This window comes from Protopterus annectens, chromosome 11.part0, assembly GCF_019279795.1.
Source record: "Protopterus annectens isolate FY-2018-M chromosome 11.part0, PAN1.0, whole genome shotgun sequence".
NCBI classification, from domain to species: Eukaryota; Metazoa; Chordata; order Ceratodontiformes; family Protopteridae; genus Protopterus; species Protopterus annectens.
Genome location: NC_056745.1, coordinates 838,602,131 through 838,627,262, shown reverse-complemented (window position 1 = coordinate 838,627,262; position 25,132 = coordinate 838,602,131). Strand labels below are relative to the sequence as shown.

The 25,132-nt window shown below is 42.0% G+C and overlaps 1 protein-coding gene across 5 annotated transcripts in view; it reads left to right on the top strand.

Annotated features, from left to right (window-relative positions):
* Nucleotides 1–25,132, top strand: part of NUDT5 (nudix hydrolase 5) — a 623,744-nt gene that overhangs the window by 336,839 nt on the left and 261,773 nt on the right. For all 5 annotated transcript variants that reach the window (XM_044088255.1, XM_044088256.1, XM_044088254.1 and 2 more), the window contains exon 6: nt 16,178–16,285. In XM_044088255.1, the coding sequence (XP_043944190.1) occupies nt 16,178–16,285 (108 nt within the window). The remainder of the gene's footprint in view (nt 1–16,177; nt 16,286–25,132) is intronic.

Genomic DNA, 25,132 nt, shown 5'->3' with positions numbered 1-25,132 from the left:
TTGCCATAATAGTTCTTGTTCTTCCAGCTTTAAGTGCCAAGGTCCCCCTCTGGGATTTTTAGGAACTTGTTGGACTATTAGGAACTTAAAACTATGTGCATTATATTCTAAAATGTGCCTTGCCAGAGCATTAGTATTAACGCCCCTAGATATGGCATAGATGTGTTCATAGATGCGCTGCTTCAACTGACGTTCTGTCTTGCCAAGATAGAACACAGGGCAAGATTGACATGAAGCTAAGTATATTACACCTTGGGTCTCACAGTTAAATTTACTGGGAATCCCATACTTAATATTTTTGATATAAAAAGAGGCGCCAGTTTGAATGTATTGAATTGTAATTGTTGTTGCAAAATAATGTCCCAGTTATAATGCATAATATCCCTAAACTGTTCTGACACATCATTAAACTGGGTTGAAAAACTAGTGACATATTTTTCCCCATCTGTATTAGCTAATGATGTTGTTTGCATATTGTGCAAAGGATTACCTTCATAGCAGTTTTCTTCAGATGGATACCCTTTAGTTAAAAGCGGACCCAAAATGTTATTCAACCTCTTATTATTAATCTCCTTACGTAGCTCCTTTATCAACCTCAATGGGTAACCATGATTAAGAAACATTTCTTGTAGAAAGTTACACTCTTGTTGGAAATCATTATCAGTTGAACACATTCTAGATGCTCTTACTAATTGTCCCTTGACAATCCCCCTCTTCTGAAAACCTGGATGGTTGCTTGAAAAATGTAGGAAAGAATTACTGTAAAAAGGTTTCCTGTAAATTAAGGTTCTAAATCTATTTAAGTTTGTATCTTTGTGCAACTGAATATCAAGAAAATTAATATATGATTCTTGATACTGGAAGGTAAATTCTAAAAATGACGTAGAAGAAGACATGACTTCAACTATTGATTCAGCATCTTTATTATTTATTATTTTACCTAATACTAATGCTCTGACAAGGCACATTTTAGAATATAATGCACATAGTTTTAAGTTCCTAATAGTCCAACAAGTTCCTAAAAATCCCAGAGGGGGGACCTTGGCACTTAAAGCTGGAAGAACAAGAACTATTATGGCAACTTAAAACTAATGCCTATGTATACCCAGGCATTAATGATGTTTGTTCAATCAAGTGTTTACTTAAACTGAAAGCTTTAGAACACTAAATGTATTCCAGTTGGTTTTGGTAGTATTTTGTTATTAACGTATAATACTGTATATGTGGTCAAATAATATATTCAGTTTTACATGATTGAAATTGAAGTTAAACTGCATTTAAATTAATGAATTGCAAATAGGATGGAATTTTGTTTGTTGTATATATATATATATATATATATATATGTTTGATGAGATTTGTTTAGAATAGAATGTTGCTTTAAAAGTTAGGGTAAGTTTTTTAATTGTACTAATTGTTTGTTAATCATTAATTATGGTTTTAATAAGAGGTTGAATAACATTTTGGGTCCGCTTTTAACTAAAGGGTATCCATCTGAAGAAAATTGCTATGAAGGTAATCCTTTGCACAATATGCAAACAACATCGTTAGCTAATACAGATGGGGGAAAATATGTCACTAGTTTTTCAACCCAGTTTAATTTATTTATTTTTATTTTACATTTGTTAACCGGGCTAGTCTAACTGGATATATTTCCATTTTCAGTAGAGGCCCGGGGAGAAAAGCTCCGGCAATTTTAGAAATTACAACATTAAACATTAAAAATTAAAAATTTAAAGAATTGAAAGTAGAAATTGACAGAAAAGGTTTTAATAAAAATACAAGAAGGACTTGTGCTTAGAGATAGAAAGTAAGCTGAACAACCAGTATTAATAAGATAGAAAAAGAAGTTAGTTAATTAAGAGAAATTAATCTACTAGAGAGAGTTTATTGGCATATAAATTTTGGAGTATCTGTTAGTCTATCTTACTAGGAATTAGTATGTAACAATGTATTGGGAGTGTTAGTAATTTAAGCGAGAATAGTAGGAATTCTTAATTTAGGGAGCTATACTTAGTAAAGGGAAGTGGTTAGTCAGGCTTGCTGCAGGGGCATAACCATTTTGTTTGGAGGTGTTTTTTGAGGTTATGTTTAAAGAGAGGCAAGGATGAAAGTAATGTTACTTCATTGGGCAGGAGGTTCCAGTGTTTTCCCACTGTGTTACAAAAAAGAGAGTCTCCAGCCAGGTTATTTGACTTGCCTAAGCAAGCAAGCAGTTTCTTAGAGGAGCGCAAGGAATTTAGATTTTTGTAAGGCTGGATGAGATTGGAAAGAATAGGAGTACTGTTGGGTTGGTAGAAAATCTTGTGGGCAGTGGTGAGTTGGGGTAGTATCAGTTGGTTTTGAAGTTCAAGCCAGCCTAGTTGCCTTAGATTCAGACAGTGGTGAGTTCTAAAGGGGTTGCCAGTGGCAAATCTGGCAATGGAATTATAGGAATTTGCTAGTTTGGTAATATTATTTTTCTTTAGGTTAGTATATATGGGTGAAGCGTACAGAAGTGAAGATATTAAGTGTGAGTGAGCAATTGTTGTTCTGGCTATAGGAGTTAGGAAAGGTTTAATCTTATATAAGGAGCCTATTTTTCTGTTGACAGTTTTAATAGTATTATTTATGTGGCAATCAAAAGTCAGGTTATTGTCAATAGTTATTCCTAGCAGTTTAGTGGTTGTGTCAGGGAGTATAATAGTACCATTATTGGAAATAACAGAGAAGTTTATGTGGGCGGATTTGTTTGTGGGTGTAAAGAGAAGGAGCTTAGTTTTTTTAGCATTGAGAAGGAGGCATCTATTTGTAAACCATGTTTCTACTATGTTAAATACTTTCTGGGTTAGAGAATGTAGTTCTGAGGGGGAGTTTGCTGTGCATGCTAGCGTAGAATCATCTGCGTATTGTATGCAGGTGGCTTGGGGGATTGCTGTGTGGAGTTCATTGATAAATAGTGAGAAGAGAAGTGGTCCTAGAATAGAGCCTTGAGGGACTCCGAGGGTAACTGGCTGAAGGGACGATATGTTGTTTTGCCAGAGAACTGCTTGTTGCCTATTGCTCAGATAAGACCTAAACCATTTAATAGTCAGATGGTCAAAGGAGAGGGACTTTAGAATGTTGATGAGAAGGGCATGGTTGACCATGTCAAAAGCTTTTGAGAGGTCGATAAAGAGAGCAGATGAGAGGTTATTGTTGTTGCGGTTTCTATTGATGGTATCTATGAAAGATAGCAGGGCAGTTGTGGTACTGTGTGATGGTCTAAAACCATGTTGACAGTTTGCTAGAATGTTGTGTTGAGATAAATGATGTAGTAGTTGTTGGTGCATGCATTTTTCCATTATTTTGGCTAAAGGAGATAATAGAGCTATAGGTCTGTAATTTGAGTAATCATTTGAGTTCCCACCTTTATGTAGGGGAATAATATGGGAGATTTTCCAAATGTCTGGAGTCATTCCTTCTGTAAAGGTTCTGTTGATGAGGATGGATACAGGGTATGCAATTACCTTAGCTGCTTTTTGCAAGTATTCTGATGGTATTTGGTCAGCAGAAGGTGTGCAGGGCTTAAGTTTTTGGATGAGTTTACAGATGAGAGTAGTCGAGATAGGTTGCAGTTTAAATGTTGATAGTGGAGGTAATGTTGTGGCGTGAAGGCTTGAGTTGTCTGGGATTAGCTGACTGGCTAGTGTTTGTATGGTCTCTGTGAAGAAAGTATTAAATGTATTGGCTGTTTGTAGGGGGGTATTAGGATCAGCCTCAAGAGGGGTAGGTGTATGAGAGTGTCCAGGGGACAGGAGTTTGTTTATGCTAGACCAAAATTTTTGGGGATTGTTTTGATGGTTTTGTTGTAGTTTACAGTAATAGTTCTTTTTATCTGTAAGTATTGCCTTTTTTGTATAATTTCTTAGTTGCCTAAAATTTTGTTGGTCAGAGATAGTTTTGTTAGCCCTCCATTTAGCCCAAGATTTGTTCCTTAGTAGAATTTTTTGCCTGGTTTCTTTGGAAAGCCAGGGGGCTGGTTTGGATTTAATTCGGATCGACCGTTTAGGTGCATGTTTATCAAGAATGGATAAAAAAGTAGAGTTTAGATATTTTATAGCCTCTTCAAGTGGTAGAGTTTTTAAAGGGTACCAGTTACAGGCACTAAGTTCATTTTGGAATGATTCTGGGCTAAAGTATTTATTGGACCGTGCAATCCTAAAAGTGGGGGATTTAGGTAGGTCATGTTTTTGTCTTATGATGTAGGTCAACATATGATCACTTAGATCATCTGGGAGAGTGCCTACCTTATAAGCTTGCTCCTGTCTATTTATTAGTATCCAGTCTAAGGTAGTCTCTTTTTTGTTTGGTTTATTAATTCTGGTCGTGGAGGTGATAGTTTGATTAAAGCCATGCAGGTTAATGTGAGAAGTGGGGTTATCTGTATTGACTTTTTTCCAGTCTGTATTAAAATCACCTAGTATTACTGTTTCTTGGGGGTAAGTTGAGGATGCCCAGTTTAATATAGCTTCAATTGTGCTGATATTATTACCGGGAGGTAGGTAGATACAGATGAGGTATAAAGCTTTGTTAGGGTTGATTTGGAGTTTGGTGACTAGGACTTCGGCATTACTATCTTGAGGAGGGTTATATGGGAGCGTGGAGATGTGAAATCTATCTTTAAATATAACTGCTAAGCCCCCCTCCCTTGCGTTTTATTCGGTCTTCTCTAATGATATTGTAGCCTTGGGGGATAATTTTGTTGTCTTTGGTTCCTGGTTTCAACCAAGTTTCTGTTAGGCAAAGGATATCAAAGGAGTGAATATCTAGAAGGGCATGGAGATGAGCTACTTTATTGTTAAGGCTACGAATGTTTAGATGTCCTATTAGGAGTGAGTTGGGGAGTTTAGGCTGGGCTGTTAGGGTAGTAGTATTGTCAGGGCCAGGGTTTGGGTGGATGTCACCATCTAGTAAGGAGAGATTGAGAGGTTTTGTTGCTGCATTGTATTTTAGGTAAAGTAAATATTTCTCTCTTTTTATAGTATGATTATTATATTTAGAGTGGGAGACTCTGTGGAATTTGGGTAGTAGATAGCTAGGAATGGAAGTGATATTAGTGTGATTGCAAGTGAGTATGGATGTGTGGATTGCTGTTTGTTTTAGAGAGCAGTTGAAATGGTAATATTGCAGTTTTTCGAAAAAAGTGAGGAGGTAGGTGGAGGTGAGGATAGTAGGAAGTATGGCTAGGAATATTAATTTGGTTAAGGTAGTTGAAGCCATTTTTCACTGAGATTGAGAATAGGAAGTGTTAAATGGGAGGGTTAAAATTTGTGAGTCGTAGAAGTAAGCAGTGGAAGTAGATAAGGAGGGTGTAGAGAGGAGGGAGTTAGTTCCTGTTAAGTAGTAGAGGAGGGTAAGGTAATATAGTCAAAAGTAGTTGTGTAGTGTAATAGGGAATGAGTAAGGGTGTGTCTGATTAGTTTAAATGGGGGTATGTGTGATTGGGTGGAAGTTGAGGAGGGAGTGGCTAAGTAAGTATAAGTGTAGGACCACTGGGGGTGGGTGGGATTTGGGGGTAGGGTAGGGGAGCGGAGTGAGCCCGTAGGGCAAACGGAGCGGGTAGACACAAGGAAGAAGACAGCAGGACAGAGAGAGGAAACAATCAGTCAGGATAAAGTTAAGTATGGAGGGAGCTAGGTAGGAAGGTTAAAGTGATTGTAGGTGTATGCGTGAGGGAACAGACAAGTGTCGAGAGCTGGCTGGAGGCTAGGACCGATAGTAAGTAGCGAAAAGGAGAGGTGTGTAATGGAGATGTTATAGTAAGTTGGAAGGAGAGATGGAAGGGGGGTAGTAGTTGGTGAAATACTGCCACCTAGTGGCCAATCTCCATAGTAATGGGGAGAGGAAGCATTAAAACAAAGAAATAGATGAGCAGGCAGTCCAGATATAAGGAAGAAAAAAAGGCCGGGTGAGGTAGGAAAAGGGGATTTCAAGTCAAGAGGGTATGGGGTAAGCTGCTGGGTGTTCAGGCCGTAATTCTACACTAACACCAGGAAAGTGGTAGAGCAAAATTCACAAGCAGAGTAACATCAGATATAGCAGCATATCACATACTTTCTTTCACCCTTTTAGTTCACTGTTTTGATAAAGGTAGGACTTTTCTTGTATGGTGGCAGGCAGAGAGGGAAGGCAATAAGCCTTAGGAGTGGCCTTGAAAATCCAGTAGGGCTGGGCCAGTACACCCGTTTATCTGGATAAGTAGGGTTGTAGTGCTACAGAAAAAGGAAACAGAAAGGGAAAGTTTTATAATTAACATCAAGGTTAGGCAGTTAGATATGGAGATTAAAAAACAGTAGGTTAGACAGCAGAGGGCAAGTACAAAACAAAATCACAGATAGTTCAGATTAAACAATTCCAATGTGAAGTGTGAGCCACAATTCTACTACAATAAGTATTAATAAATTCTTAATAATAATGCAAATATTCTATGCAGTGTTTAGAGACATAAAAACAGCAGTCTGCAACAATTTGGATAGACATTGTGTGATCTCTCATTTAAAACAGCACTAGCAGCAGATTACACAAAAGTTCTTAGACATGTAGCAGAGAATAATCACCATAATGCATAATGTATATGGCAAATGTTCCAAAGGAATACAAATAAAGGCATGTTAACACCATTGCCATAACAGAGGAGCTCTATCGTTCATAGTTAAGGAGACTGCGTTCCAAGCATTTTACATTTCAAGACAGTACTATCATCATTATCGCTAAAAAGTTAATAAGGTATTATCGCTAGTAAGCAAGGGCCAGTTGGCAGAAGCGCTGCTGCTTAATGGGAGCACAGCTACATCACTTGGTATAGATTAGCGTCTTATGAAGCACTCCAGTAGTAGTAAACCCACCAGCCCTATTCTGAGAGTAACTCGTTTTATTTAAATAAGCAACGGAGTTGGGTAGCTGAAGTTCTCTAAAAACATTCATTATAAGCTCAGTGATAGTTAATTATTCAAGGGGTAGACGATAAACTAGGACCCTGGATAACTAAATGTGGAGAGCCATGTATTTTAGCAGCCGGAGTATCAGAAGGATACAGTAATTAATTAGCGATCAAAAAAAAAGTTACAAACAGTATCTGGGCCACAAATGCTGTGGGAACTGAGCGGGCACTATAGTGCTGGCATGCCCTTGAAGGTATGCTGCAGCCAGCGCCTAGAATCCTGCTACTTCAAACTCAAAAATTAGCTGATTTACGGGCAAAGCTTATGTTGGCGGCAAAAGTTAATGCGGAGAGCAGTGAGCAAGTACAGAGTTACGGGCTGTCTCCCATAGATACGCCACAGCTTGAGGCCAACTTGTACTGTGGTAAGACCAACCCTAATATAAATAAAATACAAACTTATATGGAGCGGAACGTAAAGCAGCCCGCGGGAACTTCACTAGATATCCAGCGTTAGCTGCCAATGGCAATGAAGCAGTATAGAGATTACCTAAGTACGCTTGCATTTAATAAGGCATCTTATGTATTAGCGTTGTGGGGATGAAAGTCGTTAATCCCTACAGTGGAATACAACTACACATAATTTATTAAACATTATCACAATACATATAACAAAACAGGATATAAGCATAGTACTACCATGATCTTGTAAGCTGTAGTAGAAGGCATACATACACAATTTAAGTAGTATGCTAGTATGGTGGCTCTATGGACCTATCTTAGTTTTTGCAGACCCTATGTGTCAGAACAGTTTAGGGATATTTTGCATTATAACTGGGACATTATTTTGCAACAACAAGCACTTACTAAGGTTTTAGGCATAAGGCCAGTAATGGTGTTCAAGAAGGGTCCTAATTTGAAGGCATTATTTGAACTACCTCATCAACAACATAATAAACAGAAAGGTATGTATAAATGTGGTAGATGCAATTATTGTAAATACATTCAAACTGGCGCCTCTTTTTATATCAAAAATATTAAGTATGGGATTCCCAGTAAATTTAACTGTGAGACCCAAGGTGTAATATACTTAGCTTCATGTCAATCTTGCCCTGTGTTCTATCTTGGCAAGACAGAACGTCAGTTGAAGCAGCGCATCTATGAACACATCTATGCCATATCTAGGGGCGTTAATACTAATGCTCTGGCAAGGCACATTTTAGAATATAATGCACATAGTTTTAAGTTCCTAATAGTCCAACAAGTTCCTAAAAATCCCAGAGGGGGACCTTGGCACTTAAAGCTGGAAGAACAAGAACTATTATGGCAACTTAAAACTAATGCCTATGTATACCCAGGCATTAATGATGTTTGTTCAATCAAGTGTTTACTTAAACTGAAAGCTTTAGAATGCTAAATGTATTCCAGTTGGTTTTGGTAGTATTTTGTTATTAACTTGTAATACTGTATATGTGGTCAAGTAATATATTCAGTTTTACATGATTGAAATTGAAGTTAAACTGCATTTAAATTAATGAATTGCAAATAGGATGGAATTTTGTTTGTTGTATATATATATATATATATATGTTTGATGAGATTTGTTTAGAATAGAATGTTGCTTTAAAAGTTAGGGTAAGTTTTTTAATTGTACTAATTGTTTGTTAATCATTAATTATGTTTTTTTAACAGGGCAACCTATTTATTTGAGGTTGTTTTTAATGCTGTTCTGTCTGAAGAAGTGCACTAAGGTGTGGTGCATGAATGCGCTAACGTTTATATTAAATCGTTTTTGGATTGGTCTGCGTTTTGCCATTTTATTTTCTTTTTCTCAGCTTAGTGTTTTATGTATATAATATATATATATATATATATATATATATATATATATATATATATATATATATATATATATTTGTACTTACAAATGTTAAAGAAAAATATGAAGTGGGACCTATGGGCGTGTCCCGTTTGTACTGATTGGACAGACTGTGTGGTGTGTGGTAAATGGTTTGACTTTGCCATATTTTTTCCCCCTCCTGCCTGCTGACCATAAGCCATGTCTTAACCAATTAGATTCATTCTTTTCATCTTCACCAGATGTGACACTGAGAGAAGCCATCATTTAGGCAACTATTAAGGATTTTCTGATGAGCCCTAGCACCCTGCCCCTTGGCAGCTGATGTGTGCCCTCGTACATGCAATGGCTGTGCAGTGCTTCCCCTTTTTAGTGACAGGCTGTGCATACTTCTCTGTACATCGTCTACGGGAAGCTATGCCATCTTAACGAACTAATGCCGAAGCAACTTGTCAGAAGCCAGGCTCACATCTGTCTGTTCGCTGCATAACATTCTCCCATCCTCCAGCAGGATCCAGTATTGCAGCAGATTGGATTGCCACTTTCCTACCCCCACCAGGAGGTGAGAAGCAATGTAAGCCACTCACACCCTGCCCCATCCAAGTTTGTCCAGCATCCAGACTGCTACTTGTAACTTGGCTGTCTGGGTCACATTCAGACCTTTATGCCTGTATGTCCAGCTACAAGCTGCAGTCTACGGTTAGATTTCTGCAGCATGAACTGCTGAAAAAAACAATTTTTAACTGTTTGTTTCATTAACCTTGCTGGGATATGGCCATTTTCAGAGTGGACCACAGAGGTAAGCTCCCAGAATAATCATTACAAAATATAAAAAGAAAATACAAAGAACAACTAATGCCTTAATGACACACAGGTTCTGAACTGTGAAACGTGTTGTGGCTGTTCATAGAATTAAAAGCATTTACATTTAGTACTTCAAGCAAGAAGGCAGAATCTTAAAAAGAAACGAGAAGAAAAGGCTATTCTGTTTTTTTTTCTGTTTCATGGGTGAAGTAACTCATTGTTTAAGTTCTGTTTGGTTGTAGTCTAATAAGCCTCTCTTTCCTCTGTTTCCAGTTGCATGCACTACATGATGCAGTTGAAAAAGTAATGCAAAAAACATTATCAGATGTATTGTTAAGAGATTAAACTGTGTGATATGCCAATACCGTTTTCATTAGGAGTAGCACAGTATTTAAGAATGGTGCAGGCATTTCAGGTCAAAAAGTCTGAAAGGCTGCTATATAAAAAGTTTAAAAGAAAAAGGAAAATATTCAAACAAATTGAGAAATTAAAAGTATATTAGGGGAATTAATTAAGTTTAAAATAATGTGAATATGTATCTGTTGTAATTGTATGTTTCAAGGGATATTGGGGAGACATTCAAAAGTGGTTTAAGTACATCTGTTGAAACTGGATGAAGCAAGAAGATTTGGAAATACAGATTGTGCCGTTGTGAGAGTTGAATGATGAAGGGGTACTGAAATGAAGGAGACATAGTTAAAACGCATACAGAAATTAGCTGGTTCTGGGTCATAGACATTTTGACCTTGACTATACCCAATATATGACCTGGGTTCATCTAGTTGTGTAGGCTTGGATGAACTAGCTTGTGAGTGATGGGAGTAGGGCTTTCCCATCCCCAGCTACTTGAGTGGGAGGGGTGTTGTTTAAGCAGAGTCCAGCTGCAGGAGCACCACCTAAGGAAGAAGGCCTGCAGTTGTATCTCTTGCATTATACCCTGTGAGAGCATCAGCCCACCAAGGACCATGCATGCCATCTACCTTGAGTTATGATTGAGTGGGAAAATTCACTTAAGCTAGTTCCAGCAGCATTGCCCTGTGTTTTCTACCCAACAAGGAAGGAATGCTGTGTCCAAACTGAAAGTCTTTTAGCAATTGCTGAATGACAGTAGCCATTCCCATTTATTACCTACCTTCCCTGAGTCATAGATTGCCAAGAGTCTGAAGAATGAGTGGAGCAATAATAGAATTTAGGCTTAATATGCAGGTGGGGGTAGGGATGGGGGAGAGAGCTAGAGCCCAAAAAAAAAATAAAATAAAGGGAAACATAAAGTGAAGTTATTTTTTTATTTGTGGTAAGTAATGCACACAAATAGCAAGATAGTGATTAGTAGAAACATTAAGCTGTAAAATATTAGATTAGAGATAGACATACAATGTGGCTTCCTTACCCGTTGAGAGACCACGGCGTTGTTTCGTGCCTCAGTGTAAAAGATTCATCAGAATTCACTATAATTGTATTTCTTGTCAAATTGATACAGGTTTGAGAGTCTTAGGTAATGCAAATATCCGCCGGATCCTCCCGCAAGAGCGTTGTTCAAAGAGCAAAGGGTGCTAGGTCCAGTTACTTACTATAAAGATTTCAGGATTATGGAGGTTGGCACCAGAGGAGAGCGGTGTTGGGCGGTGGTTCCAGCGAGGATTCCTTTCTTGAGCTTCCGAGAAGAGCGCCTTTGGGAAACCTTGATTAAAGGAGGCAACAGGCAAGAAAGGCTGATTGCGAATCTCAGTTTGGTAGAGTCCCCCTCCCTTGGTTAGGGTCTCTCCTTTCTTTCCCTTTTCAGTTTGAGTTCCCCAGGAGGTTGCAGGGAAGTTGGTTGGTGGAGTGGCCGCAGGCCAGAGGGAAGCCTCAAGAAGCATGCTTAATACTTCCAAATAGCAGAAAGCCCTCTCAGGAGTCCTTCCTGTTCCCTCCCAGAGAAGAGCCGGGTTTTGGAGCGGAGTCAGTTGTTTTGAGCAGGACTCAGGTGGTGTGCCTGTGAGGCTTCTATGCTCAAAATGAGGCAGGTATTTGATTTCTTTGATCCTCCTGATGATTCCCCTCCCTTCTGCTTCTTCTCTGCCTGAGTTTTGAGTTTTTGAGCGAGCCTTAGATTTCAGAGTCTTTAAGGAGGAACGGCAGGACATTTCTGATTCCACCCAAGGAATGTGGATTGATTTTCTGCCCAGCCTAGAAGGTTCTTTCTTTTAACTTTTGTTTTGGATGTGGTGGAAGATGTTTTAGTGGGAAGGGGCTTCTGTTCTGATTCAGGCCTCCTGAAAAGAAGTTTTTACCTACCCCAGCATAGACTGTTATAACTAACCTTTGTTCTTGACTGTAGATGTTTTGCAACAGTTCTTAATCTTGAGCTAGGAGCTCCTGCTCCTAAACCGGTTAATTGTCAAGACAAAATCCTTAGCAGATAAGTAAAGAGGAAAGGTCTTTAGATAGACCTAGAAAGCTTTAGTCAGGGAAACTGTAGCTAGCAGGCTTCGGTTGTCCAAATCCGGTCCCTACAGAGAAAACTAAAGGAGGCTTTGATTGGAAAGGAAAGATTGATGTTACTTCTTCCTCTCTGGCTATGAGGAGTGATGTGCCAGTGAACTTTTTTGTGACATGTTGATGAATTTTGACTCTAATTGAAGTTTAAATTGATGCTCTGCCGCTGTGCTGTGATTCGCAGGTTATGTCATTTAGCTATTAGAAACACCATGCCATGTTTCTGATTCTTTGGGGAACCATTCTTTTGCAATGTGGTTTTCGATGCTGCTGCTGGCTCAGTTTGTTGTTGTGTTTCCAGACAATGGCCTGTGAGGGCAGAATGTGGAGATCTGACCATGTTAAAACAAGGTTTTTAGAAGCTTTTTTAAGATCCTTTACAATCAGCCTGGTTTTGGATTCCTAAGGGAGGGGCGAATTAAAGAAACAAGGCCCAGAATGTCTGCAGATCTAGATCTATTTTGGGTTCTCCCTCAAAGCAGTTCAGGCTATGGCAGGCCAGTCTTCAGGACATCCTTCTTATGATCTTCAGGTCCAGGGTCAGGTTAGGCCGTGGTAGGGGCAGAGCTCAGGGCTCTTTGCAAACTCAAAGGGAGGAGCCTGCAGTCTCAGGTGAGTGGTGCAGAGTTGGTCCTTCGTAAAACAGTTACAGAACCTTTTCATATACCTTAGAGACAGATGGGTCCTGGCAGGTTACACTCCTGGAAGAGTACTTTTTTCCTTTCAAAAGAAAATTTAAGAGTTACTCAAGATGGGTATTGGATATCATTCAGATAATTTACAGGTTTTTTTTCCATTTTGCCTTCTTTCGGATCCATAAGGCAGAACCCACGCCCCCAACAAAGAATAATAGGACTTCTCAATTCTATTTACTCCAGAACGGGCCCATCAAGCCGGTCAATATCTAGAAGTGAGCCTAGTGGACATTGGCTTTCTGTTGTTCAGCCTGTTACAGAAGCTTTTCAGAGGGCAATGCTGGACTATCTATCCTCAACCCTTATCTAGGACATTCCCAAGTTCAAAAGTTTGGTTGTTACAGCAGCTTTGACTTCAATGGGCGAATCATTGGATGGTAGCTTCTTTATCAGTTCTCTACATCTTCATGTGGCTTCAGGCCAGGTTGAGAGCAAGTGTCAGGTTTCTGACTGGGACTATTCATTATCAGTTCTCTGCATTGCCCTTTGGCTACATTTATTGCCCTAATCATTCTGAAAATTCTGGATAGCAGTGCCAGCTTGCTCAGGTTAAAAGGAATACAGATCTATCCTTATTTGGGCGATTACTGATTCTGGTCTTCTGAAGGAACGACAAGTCCACCCATTTAGAGCATATGCTTAGCAATAACTAAGATACCTGGGGTCAGAGACTGAAAGTTAAGTCCAGTCAAGTACCCTCTCAGGACAGTCCTACTGACATCAGTTTCAGTGTCAGCATCCCAGGGGTTGACCCGGACCTAAAGTCCTTAGCTTTACTTTCAATCTTGTATTATGGTGTCCATCATGGTCACTCACACTGCAAGGATTACAACCTTCATTTTGGGCCACCTTGCATCTCAAAGGATCTTTTGAACAATGCTGGGAAGCTACAGGACCCTCTACAATGGAGTCTCTGTCAGAGGCTAAATTAGGGAATCTCTTGCATTCGCCAGAATAATACCTGCATTCAGGAGGATGACTTGTGGTGGAAAGCCACCTGTGCAAGGCCAGGCTGAAGTCAGAACATAACAGCAGATGCCAGAGAAGAAGCCTCAGCAGACATATCAAAAGGAAAAAGGATTTAAATTTCCCAGGCAGGTGTAATAGACAACAACACAACAACTCACACAGAGATATATCAGTCCAGTTCAAGACAACAGCTTCCCAAGTTCACTTCAGGTATGATTTTTGTGGGAAGACGTTTATTCAACCTGCAGGCAGTGGTACATCAACAAACAGGCGCAGCACATTCTTACAGCATACTCAGGCAGGCAATGACACATAATGGACGAGTGGAAGTATGTAAGATGTGTTGCTCAGAAATTGGATGGCACCGTAACTCAAGAGCATATCAGTGTAGCACAGAACTCCACTAATACCACGGTGAAATTGAGTTTGCATGTATTGTTCGAGGTCACAGTTGCACAAAAGTGTTCACTCCACTGATTGAGCATCCCATGTGTGTTCTTTCCACCCTCCGCCTCCTCCAAGGTTTCATCCTTCAGCTTGGACAAGAAGGCTCTCTTTCTTTGATTTTGATAGCTCCTTCATTCAATGTGCATTTTTCGCCTCCCATGATTTAGCCAGGTAGCATTGACTCGATGACACAAGACAAAGGATGATTTTACAGATAGCTCAGAGACTGCTTTGCCATTTTGGTACAGCCGCTTGACTCACCCCACGAAGTCAAGGGCTCATTGCCTTTTTCTTCACACCCACCCTCTGTTCCATCCCAGGTTTTGAGTCATTTGCTGGGCCTCTCTCTGCACTCTGCGCAACAATATTTTGGATTCTGTTAATAATATAGTACCTAGTAAAGTCCTTAAGTTTTGAATTTTTTTTTTTTTTTGTTTCTGAAGCTAAGAAGGTGTGCGCAGATAAATGGCTAATTTTTTTATTTATTTCTTCTTAAAGATTTTGATGTTTCTGTTAAGGTTTTAAGTTTATATGTGGCTCTTCAATATCAGTTACTAATTTATCCTTTTGTCGCCACCTTCTATTTCTCATTTTTTGGTCCTATTATAAGAGCTCAGGTTAGAGGTGGAAGTCCATTCATCCTTTGTTCAAGCAATTTCTTAGAGGGCAATCTTGTTACCCCCACCCAGAGCCACTACTCCTTCAGCCTTTGATTTTTGTTTTGGAGAAGAAACCTCTTGACTTTTGAGCCTGCAGCCACTACTGAATTAAAGTTTTGAAGCAAAGTTTCTGCTGAGTTTTGTTTAAGTTGCCAAGTCAGAAGGGTTTCTGGTTTGATAGCCTTAGGCGGTTGCCTCTTTTAACTAAATTTAATAAAGTGGTTTAAAATGGTTTTTCCTTTGGCTCTAATCTTGCCCCTTCTATTTAAAAAAATCCTGAAACTATTTAAAAACCTTTTTTTGCCAATGTACATTATTGCACAGAAGATTTTTAGACAGGCACGACGGATGGAGATTACATTCTCACAGATCATTTCGTTTTTTCAGTTTGAGTTCTCATTTCATTCTTTTGATTTCTCAGATTGGTTTTTAAGTGTGTTTCTGTTGCCTATTTCTATTTGGATTGATATTGCATGTTATTATTCCATTCCATCATGGCAGGAGATTCCCATGGGGAGGACCACTCCACCAGGGGGTACTTAGCCCGACAACTTTTTTAGGCAACTACTTGGATTTTGATATTTTAGGTACTGGCATATTTTGGAGGTCACTACTTTCTCTCGGCATACCTACCCACTTCTTTAAAATCAGGGCTTGTTTTGAACCATTGTTTTTGCTCCTCTTTCTGGCAGCTCATATAGTTTATAGTTCCTCCATCCCTCCTTTAGCTCTGCTTTGGGATTGTAAGGACTGCAGCAATGTGAGAATGTGAACATAGTACAGTTTTGTACCTACCATAAATAGTGATAGAAGAAGATCCACATTGCATTCCATCCAATTAACCTCCTCCCCTCCCTAGTTAGGCGGCGGTTGTGGTTGGGTTGTTTGGGTTGTAGATGTATATTGTATATTGTATATATTGTACATATTTTTGGTGTTGGTTGTTTGTGGTTGTTTCTTTTTTTTGACCTTTATTTTGACCTTCTCTTCTCTGGGGCAAGAAAAGACTGAGGATATGAGGATAGGTCGGTGTCATTGATACCTGTACCCCTGATGTCAGTCAGTTTGAATCCAGCTTGACCGAGCAGCCTTATAATTTGATACGGGCCCGACAGAGGACGGACGGACTACCCAAGTGTAAGGACTGCAGCAATGTGGATCTTCGAACATCTACATTTATGGTAGGTACAAAACTGTACTTTGCCTGATAGGCACAGCCAGTAGCCATGACAACAGCCTGTTTGACTATTGCTCTCATTGAAGATTGAATTGTGAATGAGGTAGAAGTTAAAGCAACATGATGTTTTTTTTATACTGCATGCCTCAGGTCTTGCTCATTCTTAACCCTAAGTGATTTGTTTTACAGGTGTAGCAGTGATAGCAGTGCTGAAGAGAACTCTCCATTATGACTGCCTTATCCTAGTGAAACAGTTCAGACCACCTATGGGCTGTTACTGCCTTGAACTTCCAGCAGGTGAGCAAGTATTCTAAGTCATTCTAAGACGAGAAACAAAAAATAATTCCCAGATGTGTCAGGCTAGCTGATTGCTTGGACTTTGAGTACATTGCTGCTTATAGTATTGTACTGATAAAGGCATTAACTGTGATAACACACAAGTATAGTGTGTGTGTGTGTGTGTGTGTGTGTGTGTGTGTGTGTTTAAATATGTAATCTACAGACTTGTGTCTGTATATATTCTTGTCATCAGTTTTTACATTTTGGTGTTTTCCCTTCTCTAAAGACAAAGTTATTGCTGTGATTATCTGTTGCAGTAAACTTCAGTTGCACATTAGTGTAACACAGCCCCCAGTAACAGCCATGGATAGTTGTTGAAACTAGCTATCATTACTGTCTCCACAGACATCACTCTGTAATGGGACCTTGTTTTCCTTGTTAGACTCTTGTCTTTGGGCTGTGGAGAGGTGGACAGTTATCACCAGTGTGTAAGCCTACCTTTCTTGCAGAAGAAGCCGTTGTAGCACCTAATGGTGAATATTTCACCTGCATATTAGGGACCTGTTCTTGGCTTCTCCATCATTCAGGGAAGTCTGTCTCTCAGGAGAGAGAGTCGTGTCATATAAACTGGTTGGAACTGTGGGCATTGTTCTTGATGTTGAAAGTAGTGGAAGGAGAGTTTGAACCAAAGCCTCTTGTGCTCTGGTCAGACAATCATTCTGTAGTGTGTGTACAAACAGCGAGATTCTTGTTCCCTGATGAAGATCTCGTAGTGGGCCATAGATTGCGACACCACTTTTTAACAGGCATTTGATGTCTTGGGGGTGCTGTTGTGCTATTAACGCAAGTCATTAACATAAGTAGTCTACTGCTGTTTGAGGAATTCAGGAGTCTTGTCTGGTTATGCTTTTCTTAGAATGTGGATTCCAAGTATCAATTTGTCACACAGGAGAATGCAGTCCTCCACTTGTCCCACTTAATTCAGTAGGGCAAGGGAAAATTATGGATGGATATGATTTCTCTCCCATGACATGAAGAATTCTTTATGCTTCTTCTCCACTGCATCTGATTCAGTGCCTGATGGCAAAAGACAAAGAAGAAAAAAATCAAGACATACTTATTTTATGCTTGCTGAGAAAAGTGTGGTTCCAATCGCTCAGGTCCCAGGCAGTGTAGGAAATTATCCCAGCCTAAGCTGTGGCAGATCCCCTCATTCTGAGTAATGTCTGGCTCCATCATTTTTCACATCTCTAATTTCTCAAAAAGATTTGAACCTTTTGTACGTATTGGAAATTAATACATTGGATTTACCTTGTATCCTAAGCACTACCCTACCATTGTACTGTTTTACTGTCACTTTTGTCATTTTGCTCTTCTCTCTTTTGTATGTCTGGTCATTTTTGACCCCTGGCTAAGAATGAAATTGGTCATATTTGATTAGTCCTCTACCCTGGTAAATTAATTCAAATAAAATAAATAGATAAATTTAGATTTTTTACTTGTACCATATCTTCCATTGGGTCTATATTATATAATCGAACACTTAAAAAAAGCGAACGATAAATAATCGACCCCATGTAAGCGAAAGCTTACAATCTCGAGAGCTCAGAACAGCGATTTTTTTCCAAGGGGAAAAGATCGCTGTTCCAAAAAGAAAAAGAAAAAAAAATTGAAAGAATGCATAAAGTGGGGGACTTCGCCCCCCTACTTAAATATACCAAATCTGAGATCGCACTACAATGCTGAAAACGGCAAAGTAATGGAAGCGGCCAAGCGAAATCTTTCCCTGGGAAAGAATTTGCTTAAAAGCCGCTTTGCTGTTTTGCTTTTTTGTTGTTTTAAGTTCGACCAAGACGCATTCGATAGAATGTGTCTTCGGTCATCGAATAGGAACCCCTTCCATTGGGTGCCTTGGAAGGAGTCAGGGCTGCCAGGAAGCCATTTAATGGTCAAAGCTCCTAGGCTAAATGGAAAGTATTCTACAGCTGAACAGAAAGGTGTCCTCTACTGTATAATCTGGTTAGTGTGTATTTGATCTTGTCTACCTCAGACACCTGTATGACTTGAATCTTAGTTCAAAACTCAGGGAGCATTTTTTTTCAGTCTTTGCACATCATAGCCTTGTGGAGAGCAGAATTTTAGCCCGCATTGGGTTGACAAACATTTACTTATAGGGGTTATGCATTGTTGTCCACCTTTAAACAACTCCTCTTCTCTTTGGGACTTGAAAGTATTGACCATCTGCTATTTGGCTGTCTGGTTTGATAGCTGTAAAGTTCAGATGTTAGTACCCTTCACCTCCACCCCATGGCTGCCTGAGTTTCAAGCCCTTGTACGATAGTAGTTACAAGCAGCTGAACCATACCATGCCAGTAACCTACCTTTTGGCCTTGCCTCAGTTCTCAGAGGTCAGACTAATTGTACAGGGATGAATTTATAAATTCCCATCCAGTTGTCCAGTTCCTTTTTGTAGGAAGAAAGTGTGCCACACTGTTTAATTTGGAGAGAGAGTTTATTCCAGATAAGGTTAGATGCTGCATGACAGATCTATCCCTCCTCCTTGTCTTATTTATGTATTGGAGTATATTCAAAACTCTCATCCTAGTGTCAGCTAAATTCATTAATTAAGGTATAAAAGTTATGTGACTTTTGGATCCCTTATAGCCCTGTAGACAAGGCACAGATTACCCCTAAGGAGTCTACTTGAAATTGAGTATAGGGACGAAGCCTTCAGTCTTTCTTGGTAGTTAAGGTCTTTTAACCCCCTGAGCTTCCCAATTACAAACTTCTGGGGTTTTTCCAGTTGTTTGACATGTTTTGGAAGGTACTTACCAAAGGGAGTGTTGTACTTAATGATGGATCTAATCAGTGTGGAGTACGAGGAGGTGAAGACTACTTTTGATCTGCAGGAAATACCTTTGACTGTGAACTTTGCAAGGTAAAAGGATTTCTTAACCACTGTTGCAACATGACGCTCAAACATAAGGCAGCTGTCTACCAAAGTACCCAAGCCTCACAATATTTTCATTTTCAATTAGTGCATTGTCTGTGCTATAAACTGAAGCTAGAAGTTGCTTACCTAATGCCACCATGTTGCATTTTTTTGGACTTGAGCTTGAGTCCATTTCAGTACATCAGGTGTTGACAAGTGTAAACTCTTGATGTAATGTGATCCTATCTCGCCTACATTCATTACTGACGGGTTCGGAGCCGGGAGTTGGCTCTGACTCTGCCACTATAACTAGCATGAAGTCTCTCATTGGCTGGGCTAACCTTGTATCCCAGGATGCATCACGCCCAAACCCCCAGATCTCGTTTGCCGCTCCTAGAGTAACGACATGGTCTCGACTTGGCTGTGGCCAAGTACCCTTTCTTTGTTTTTTGAACTATAGCTTCGAGTTTGTTATACCAAAAAAACTATTCTAATAGCTACGTTGTCTGTTGTATCCCTTGTTGTGTCTGATTGCGTTTGTTGTTGGTAATCCTTCTGTTTGGCGGGCTAAGCCCGTTTGAGTTAGAGGGTCTTTGCCCTATCTTGTGTTGTTACTGGACGAGCGTTTAAGTTAGAGCCTTTCCCCCCTCCCTACCTTGTGTTGCGAGTGTGATTGTGTAATTTCTAAATATTGTTGCTGCTTGTGGATTGTGTTCCTTATGTCGGGCAAGGAACCAAAAGAACATAAGCCATCTGGCTTTAAGAAATGCGCCAAATGTGCTTACAAGATGTCGCTAACTGTTGGCCACACCAACTGTGTATATTGTCTCGGTGCCATACACTTGCAGGAATCCTGCAGTGTGTGTCATGCTTTCCCTGCCAGGGTTTTACAGGAGAGAAAAAATAAACTTATCCTCAAGGGTTTGATTAAACCCTCCTTTGAGGAAACGTTGGCGTCTTCTACTCCCTCTGAGAAATCCAGATCCAAGTCAGAAATGAAGTCTCCGGTTCCATCTAGTTCTACAGAACCTCAGGAGAAAAGATCTAAAACTACTTCTCCTTCCTCGGCTCCACTGGTCTCGGAGCCGCAGGAAGCACCATCCAAGGCTATGTCTCCTTCCTCGGCTCCACTGGTCTCGGAGCCGCAGGAAGTATTGTCTGTTGCGGGGTCAGCTTCTTTGACTCCATGGTCGTCAGCACCGAAGGAGGTTGCGGTGGTTCTCGAGCCTGCTTCGACTCCGATCCTTTTGGAGCCGATTCGGAGCCATTCCCCTAGTTTTGTCTCGGTTCTGACAGAGAAGGTTTCTCGGCCCCTGTCTGTCTCCTCCAAGTCCTCCAGGCTCTCTGATTCGGATGTCGATAGGGTGGTCCAGAGGCTCCTCCAGTCGCCAGTGTTAACTAAATTATTTTCGGCTCCAGCCCAGTCGGCTCTGGAGCCAGCTACTATATCGGTTCCGTTTCTTCCTCCTCCGACAACCTCGGTGTCATCAGAGCCAGTGTCTGCCGAATCGAGTGAAGTCCCTGGTCGACTCTGAAACCTCCTGCGAGTCTTTCGGATCCGACATCGGCTCCAACCTTTTCCATTCCGTCTAAAGGTTTCGGTACTCGGGTGTCCTCAGTCGATACATCGGGGCTTCAGACTGCGGCTCCGAGTCTCCCCCTTGGTGCTTCGGCTAGCGGTACCCCGACTCCGGTCATGGTCTCGGAGGCAGGTTTTTCATCCGATTCTGGTGGACCTGCCTTCGAGGGCTATGAAGAGTGTGCTGGCCAAGTCCATCGTGACTTCACCTAAATCAGCAACTCCTTCCCTAGACGCTGCGACTAGAGCTTCTGGTGCCCCCCATCTCTGGACAGCGGTGCTCCCGGGCCTGAGGATACCTCCATGTGTAGTCCCCTACTTTCTGAGGGCCCTTCAGAGTCTGTGCCTGAAGAGTCTCCCAGGAAGAAGTTGTGTAAGAGGAAGCACGTAGACTCCCCAGATGAGTCTGTCACCTCGGACACCAACCTCGATGATGCAGAAGGGTCCCCGAAGTCGTCCTCGGATGATGTCTCGTTCTCTGATATCCTGGAGATCTTGAGAGAGCGGGGCAACTGGCCTTCCAAAAACCCTTCTGAGGAGGAGTCGGTCTTCCTCAAGGCCTTCGGAGCCCAGCCTTCTGCCTCCTGGGTGTCTCCACCCTTTGATGAATTATTGGATCTTATTTGTCGAAGGGTGTGGGAACACCCTGACTCTGTGGAGCCAGTTCCTAGCCATCCCAATAAGTTCTTATCTGCGCCTCCTGGAAAATAATTTTTGACCAAGGGAGTACCTGTGGATGCCATGGTGGTGGCATCTGCCACCCAGCAGGATGTGGCGGAGGCTTCTACCTCCATCCATCCTCCTAGTAAGGAGTCTATGAGTATGGATAGGTATGGGAAGCGTACCCTGTCTTCAGCGACCTTTACCTTGCGGTCGCTGAATTACTTGTGTCATTTTACGCGGCTCCAAAGGGATCTCATAAAGGAGTTGGGAGATACCCTGTCGCGTAACCTGCCTGAGGCGTTGGCCCAGTCTAACGCCCAGCTGTCTACCCTTTCTTCCATCGTCAGCTCATCCATCAGGCTCGTATCTTATGCAGCCGAAGGGGCAGGTAGAGCAGCAAGTTTGGGCGTAGCCCTTAGGAGGCAAGCTTGGATGCGCTTGTGTCATTTTGCGGAGGCTTTCAAGTCTTCTTTCACGGGTGCCCCATCCGACGGGTCTTCCCTTCACGGACGCCCCATTCGACGGGTCTTCCCTTTTTGGACCCGAAGTGAAAGACACCCTCACTAGATGTGAGCAGGAGGGTAAGACTGTCTGCCGTTGGGGCCCGTTTTTCGCTTCCCACTAGACCTTATCCCAAGGCTCAGAGGGGAGGGAAAATGTGGTTCAGAAAGTCTTCCCCTGCCCATTAAAGTGACCCCCCCTCCAGGGGCAGAGGAGGGGGGAATTTTAATGGAAGGCGTCACCCTAGAGGCGGTGGAGGCCCCCGCAATACAGGAGACTGCGAATCCTTTCGTGGTTCCTCCTACCAACGTCCCTGAGGGATTACCCGACTGTGCGTCTCCGGAGCCAGTCTGGGATCGTTTTTCAGAGCATCTTCAGGCCTGGGAGTCCTTCACTCAGGATCGATGGGTGCTTCGTATCATCACTGGAGGTTACACCATTCCCCTTTTTCGTCCCCCCCGTCATCAAGAAAAATCCCAGACGTTCCACCCAGTCAACAAGATCAGGCAGCAATAGAAGTTTCAAAGCTGCTAGCAAAAGGAGTCATCCAACCAGTCCCCGTAGACCAGATCGGATTAGGAACTTACTCAAGGTTATTTTTGGTGCCAAAAAGAACAGGGGACTTGAGACCCATTCTGGATCTCGGCCATCTAAACCGCTTTGTAAAGAAGTCCAAGTTCCGAATGGTCACTTTGCAATCCATTTTCCCATTGCTGGAAAAAGGAGTATGGATGTGCTCCCTCGATCTCAAGGATGCCTATTATCACATCAAGATAAACAAGGCTTCCAGGAATCATTTACGCTTCTGGCTGGGAGCCAGTCATTTTCAATTCTGGGCCCTGCCCTTTGGTCTCACCAGAGCCCCCAGGGTGTTCACCAAGTGTCTGGCAGTGGTGACAGCTCACCTGAGACGTCTAGGATTCCAGGTGTTTCCTTATCTAGATGACTGGCTCCTCACCGCCCCCACCAGGCATCTACTTGTTCAAGCCATGAGAGCTACTGTCAAATTGGGCCATCTTCTAGGGATTTCATTCAACTGGGCAAAGTCTGTATTGCTGCCATCACAGCGTGTTGCCTTTTATAGGCGCAGAGCTAGACTCTGTAGAGATGAGAGCTTTTCTACCGACAGAGAGAATAAAAGTGTTACAGGCCCAAGTCCTGGCTTTACTACCCCGCAGAAAAGCCCAAGCCAGGATGGTTCTTCAGTTGTTGGGATCAATGGCGGCTACCATTCTCTTAGTTCCGCTAGCCAGGTTACACATGCGAATACTTCAGTGACTCCTTTCGGCCCAGTGTTCATATCAGGAACGCCCCTTGTCCCATCCAATTCTCATCACAGAGAGATGCCGGCAGGATATGCGTTGGTGGCTTCTCTCGTCCAATCTGGATCAAGGGAGACCCTTGAGCCCCCCGTCCCCTATTGCCACAGTAACCACGGATGCCTCCCAGATAGGGTGGGGGGGCATTATCTGGGCGAGACGGTCCAAGATACGTGGCAAGACCACGAGGTTCACTTGCATATCAATGTTCTAGAGATGAGAGCAGTGCTTCTAGCATTGCAGGCACTTCACAGCTCTCTTCCCAGGGGAACTATTGCGATTCTTTCCGACAATATGTCAGTTGTCTGGTATCTGAACAAGCAGGGAGGAACCAAGTCCTACCCCCTTTGCAGAGAGGCCATGAGAGTGTGGAATTGGGCGATCGCTTCCCAGCGCTTTCTAGTGGCAACGCACATTCCGGGGAAGTCCTATGTGATAGCAGACAGGCTGAGCAGAGCTATTCTGATGCCTCACGAGTGGTCCCTGAACGACAGAGTGGTTGCGCAGATCTTCTCCAAGTGGGATCTTCCCTGCTGCGACCTCTTTGCCAGCCCCCTGAATGCAAAGTGCAGCAATTATTTCACTCTGATCCCCCCACAGGGGGAGTCTCCCAAGGATGCTCTAGTCCACAATTGGCCCTCCTGTCTGCTCTACGCCTTCCCGCCCGTCCCTCTGCTACCCAGAGTGATTCAGAAGGCTACCTGCTTGGGAAGCAAAATGATTTTGATCGCACCACACTGGCCCAGTCAAGTTTGGTTTCCCTTCCTTCGGAAGTATGCGGTGGATGGCCCTTGGATTCTGGACCTAGCTCCAGACCTATTGACTCATCAGTCAGGACAGCTCCATCCATCCCTACGAACTCTCAAGCTCGCTGCCTGGCTCCTCCACTTCCGACCTTAGTCAGACAGCATATTTTTACCCCGGAAGTAGTTCATATTCTGTCTTCCTCCCACAAGTCTTCTACTAGGAAAATATACTCTAGTAAATGGAAGAGATTTGCAATTTGGGCTCGGCAACGTGATCTGGACCCCCTTACAGCACCGGTGTCGGCGGTGTTAGATTTCTTAGCTACACTCTTTAGACAAGGCTCTGCTGCCTCCACTATAAAGGTTCACTTGGCAGCAATCTCCAATTATCATGTTGCACATGAGCCTTCTCTCATGGGTCATAAGCTGTGTAAAGCCTTTCTGAAAGGAGCCTGGCTGCTGCGCCCTCGGGTTTCGCAACCCGTTTTGCCATGGGATTTAGATGTGGTGCTCAGAGTTTTGACGTCTTCTCCCTTTGAGCCGGCAGCCTCCTGCGAATTGAAATTTCTGTCATGGAAGACTGCCTTCTTGGTAGCCATAACTTCAGCCAGAAGAGTATCGGAGCTTCAAGCTCTTTCTGCTAAACCTCCTTATTTAATTTTTCATAAGGACAGAGTATCTCTGCGACTTAATCCTTCTTTTCTCCCTAAGGTCTCTTCTGCCCTTTGTCTCCACCAGTCTATTGAGCTTCCGGTCTTTTTCCCAAGGTTTTCCAACAAAGCGGAATACAAATTGCACCAGTTGGATGTGCATAGACAACTGACATTTTATTTAAATAGGACACAACAGGAGAGGAAATCAGATCAGTTGTTTGTGTCGCTTTCGGACAATAGAATTGGCAGATCTGTAACTAAGGGCACCATAGCTAAGTGGATTAGAGACTGCATCTCATTTATTTATGCATTAGCAGGTAAGGATCTTCCCTTTCCAGTTAGGGTGCATTCTACCAGGGCTATGTCAACTTCAGTGGCCTTTCATGCTAGACTATCCATAGATGAGATATGTGCAGCGGCTACTTGGACTTCTCCACATACCTTTATTTGTCATTACAAACTGGACGTGGCC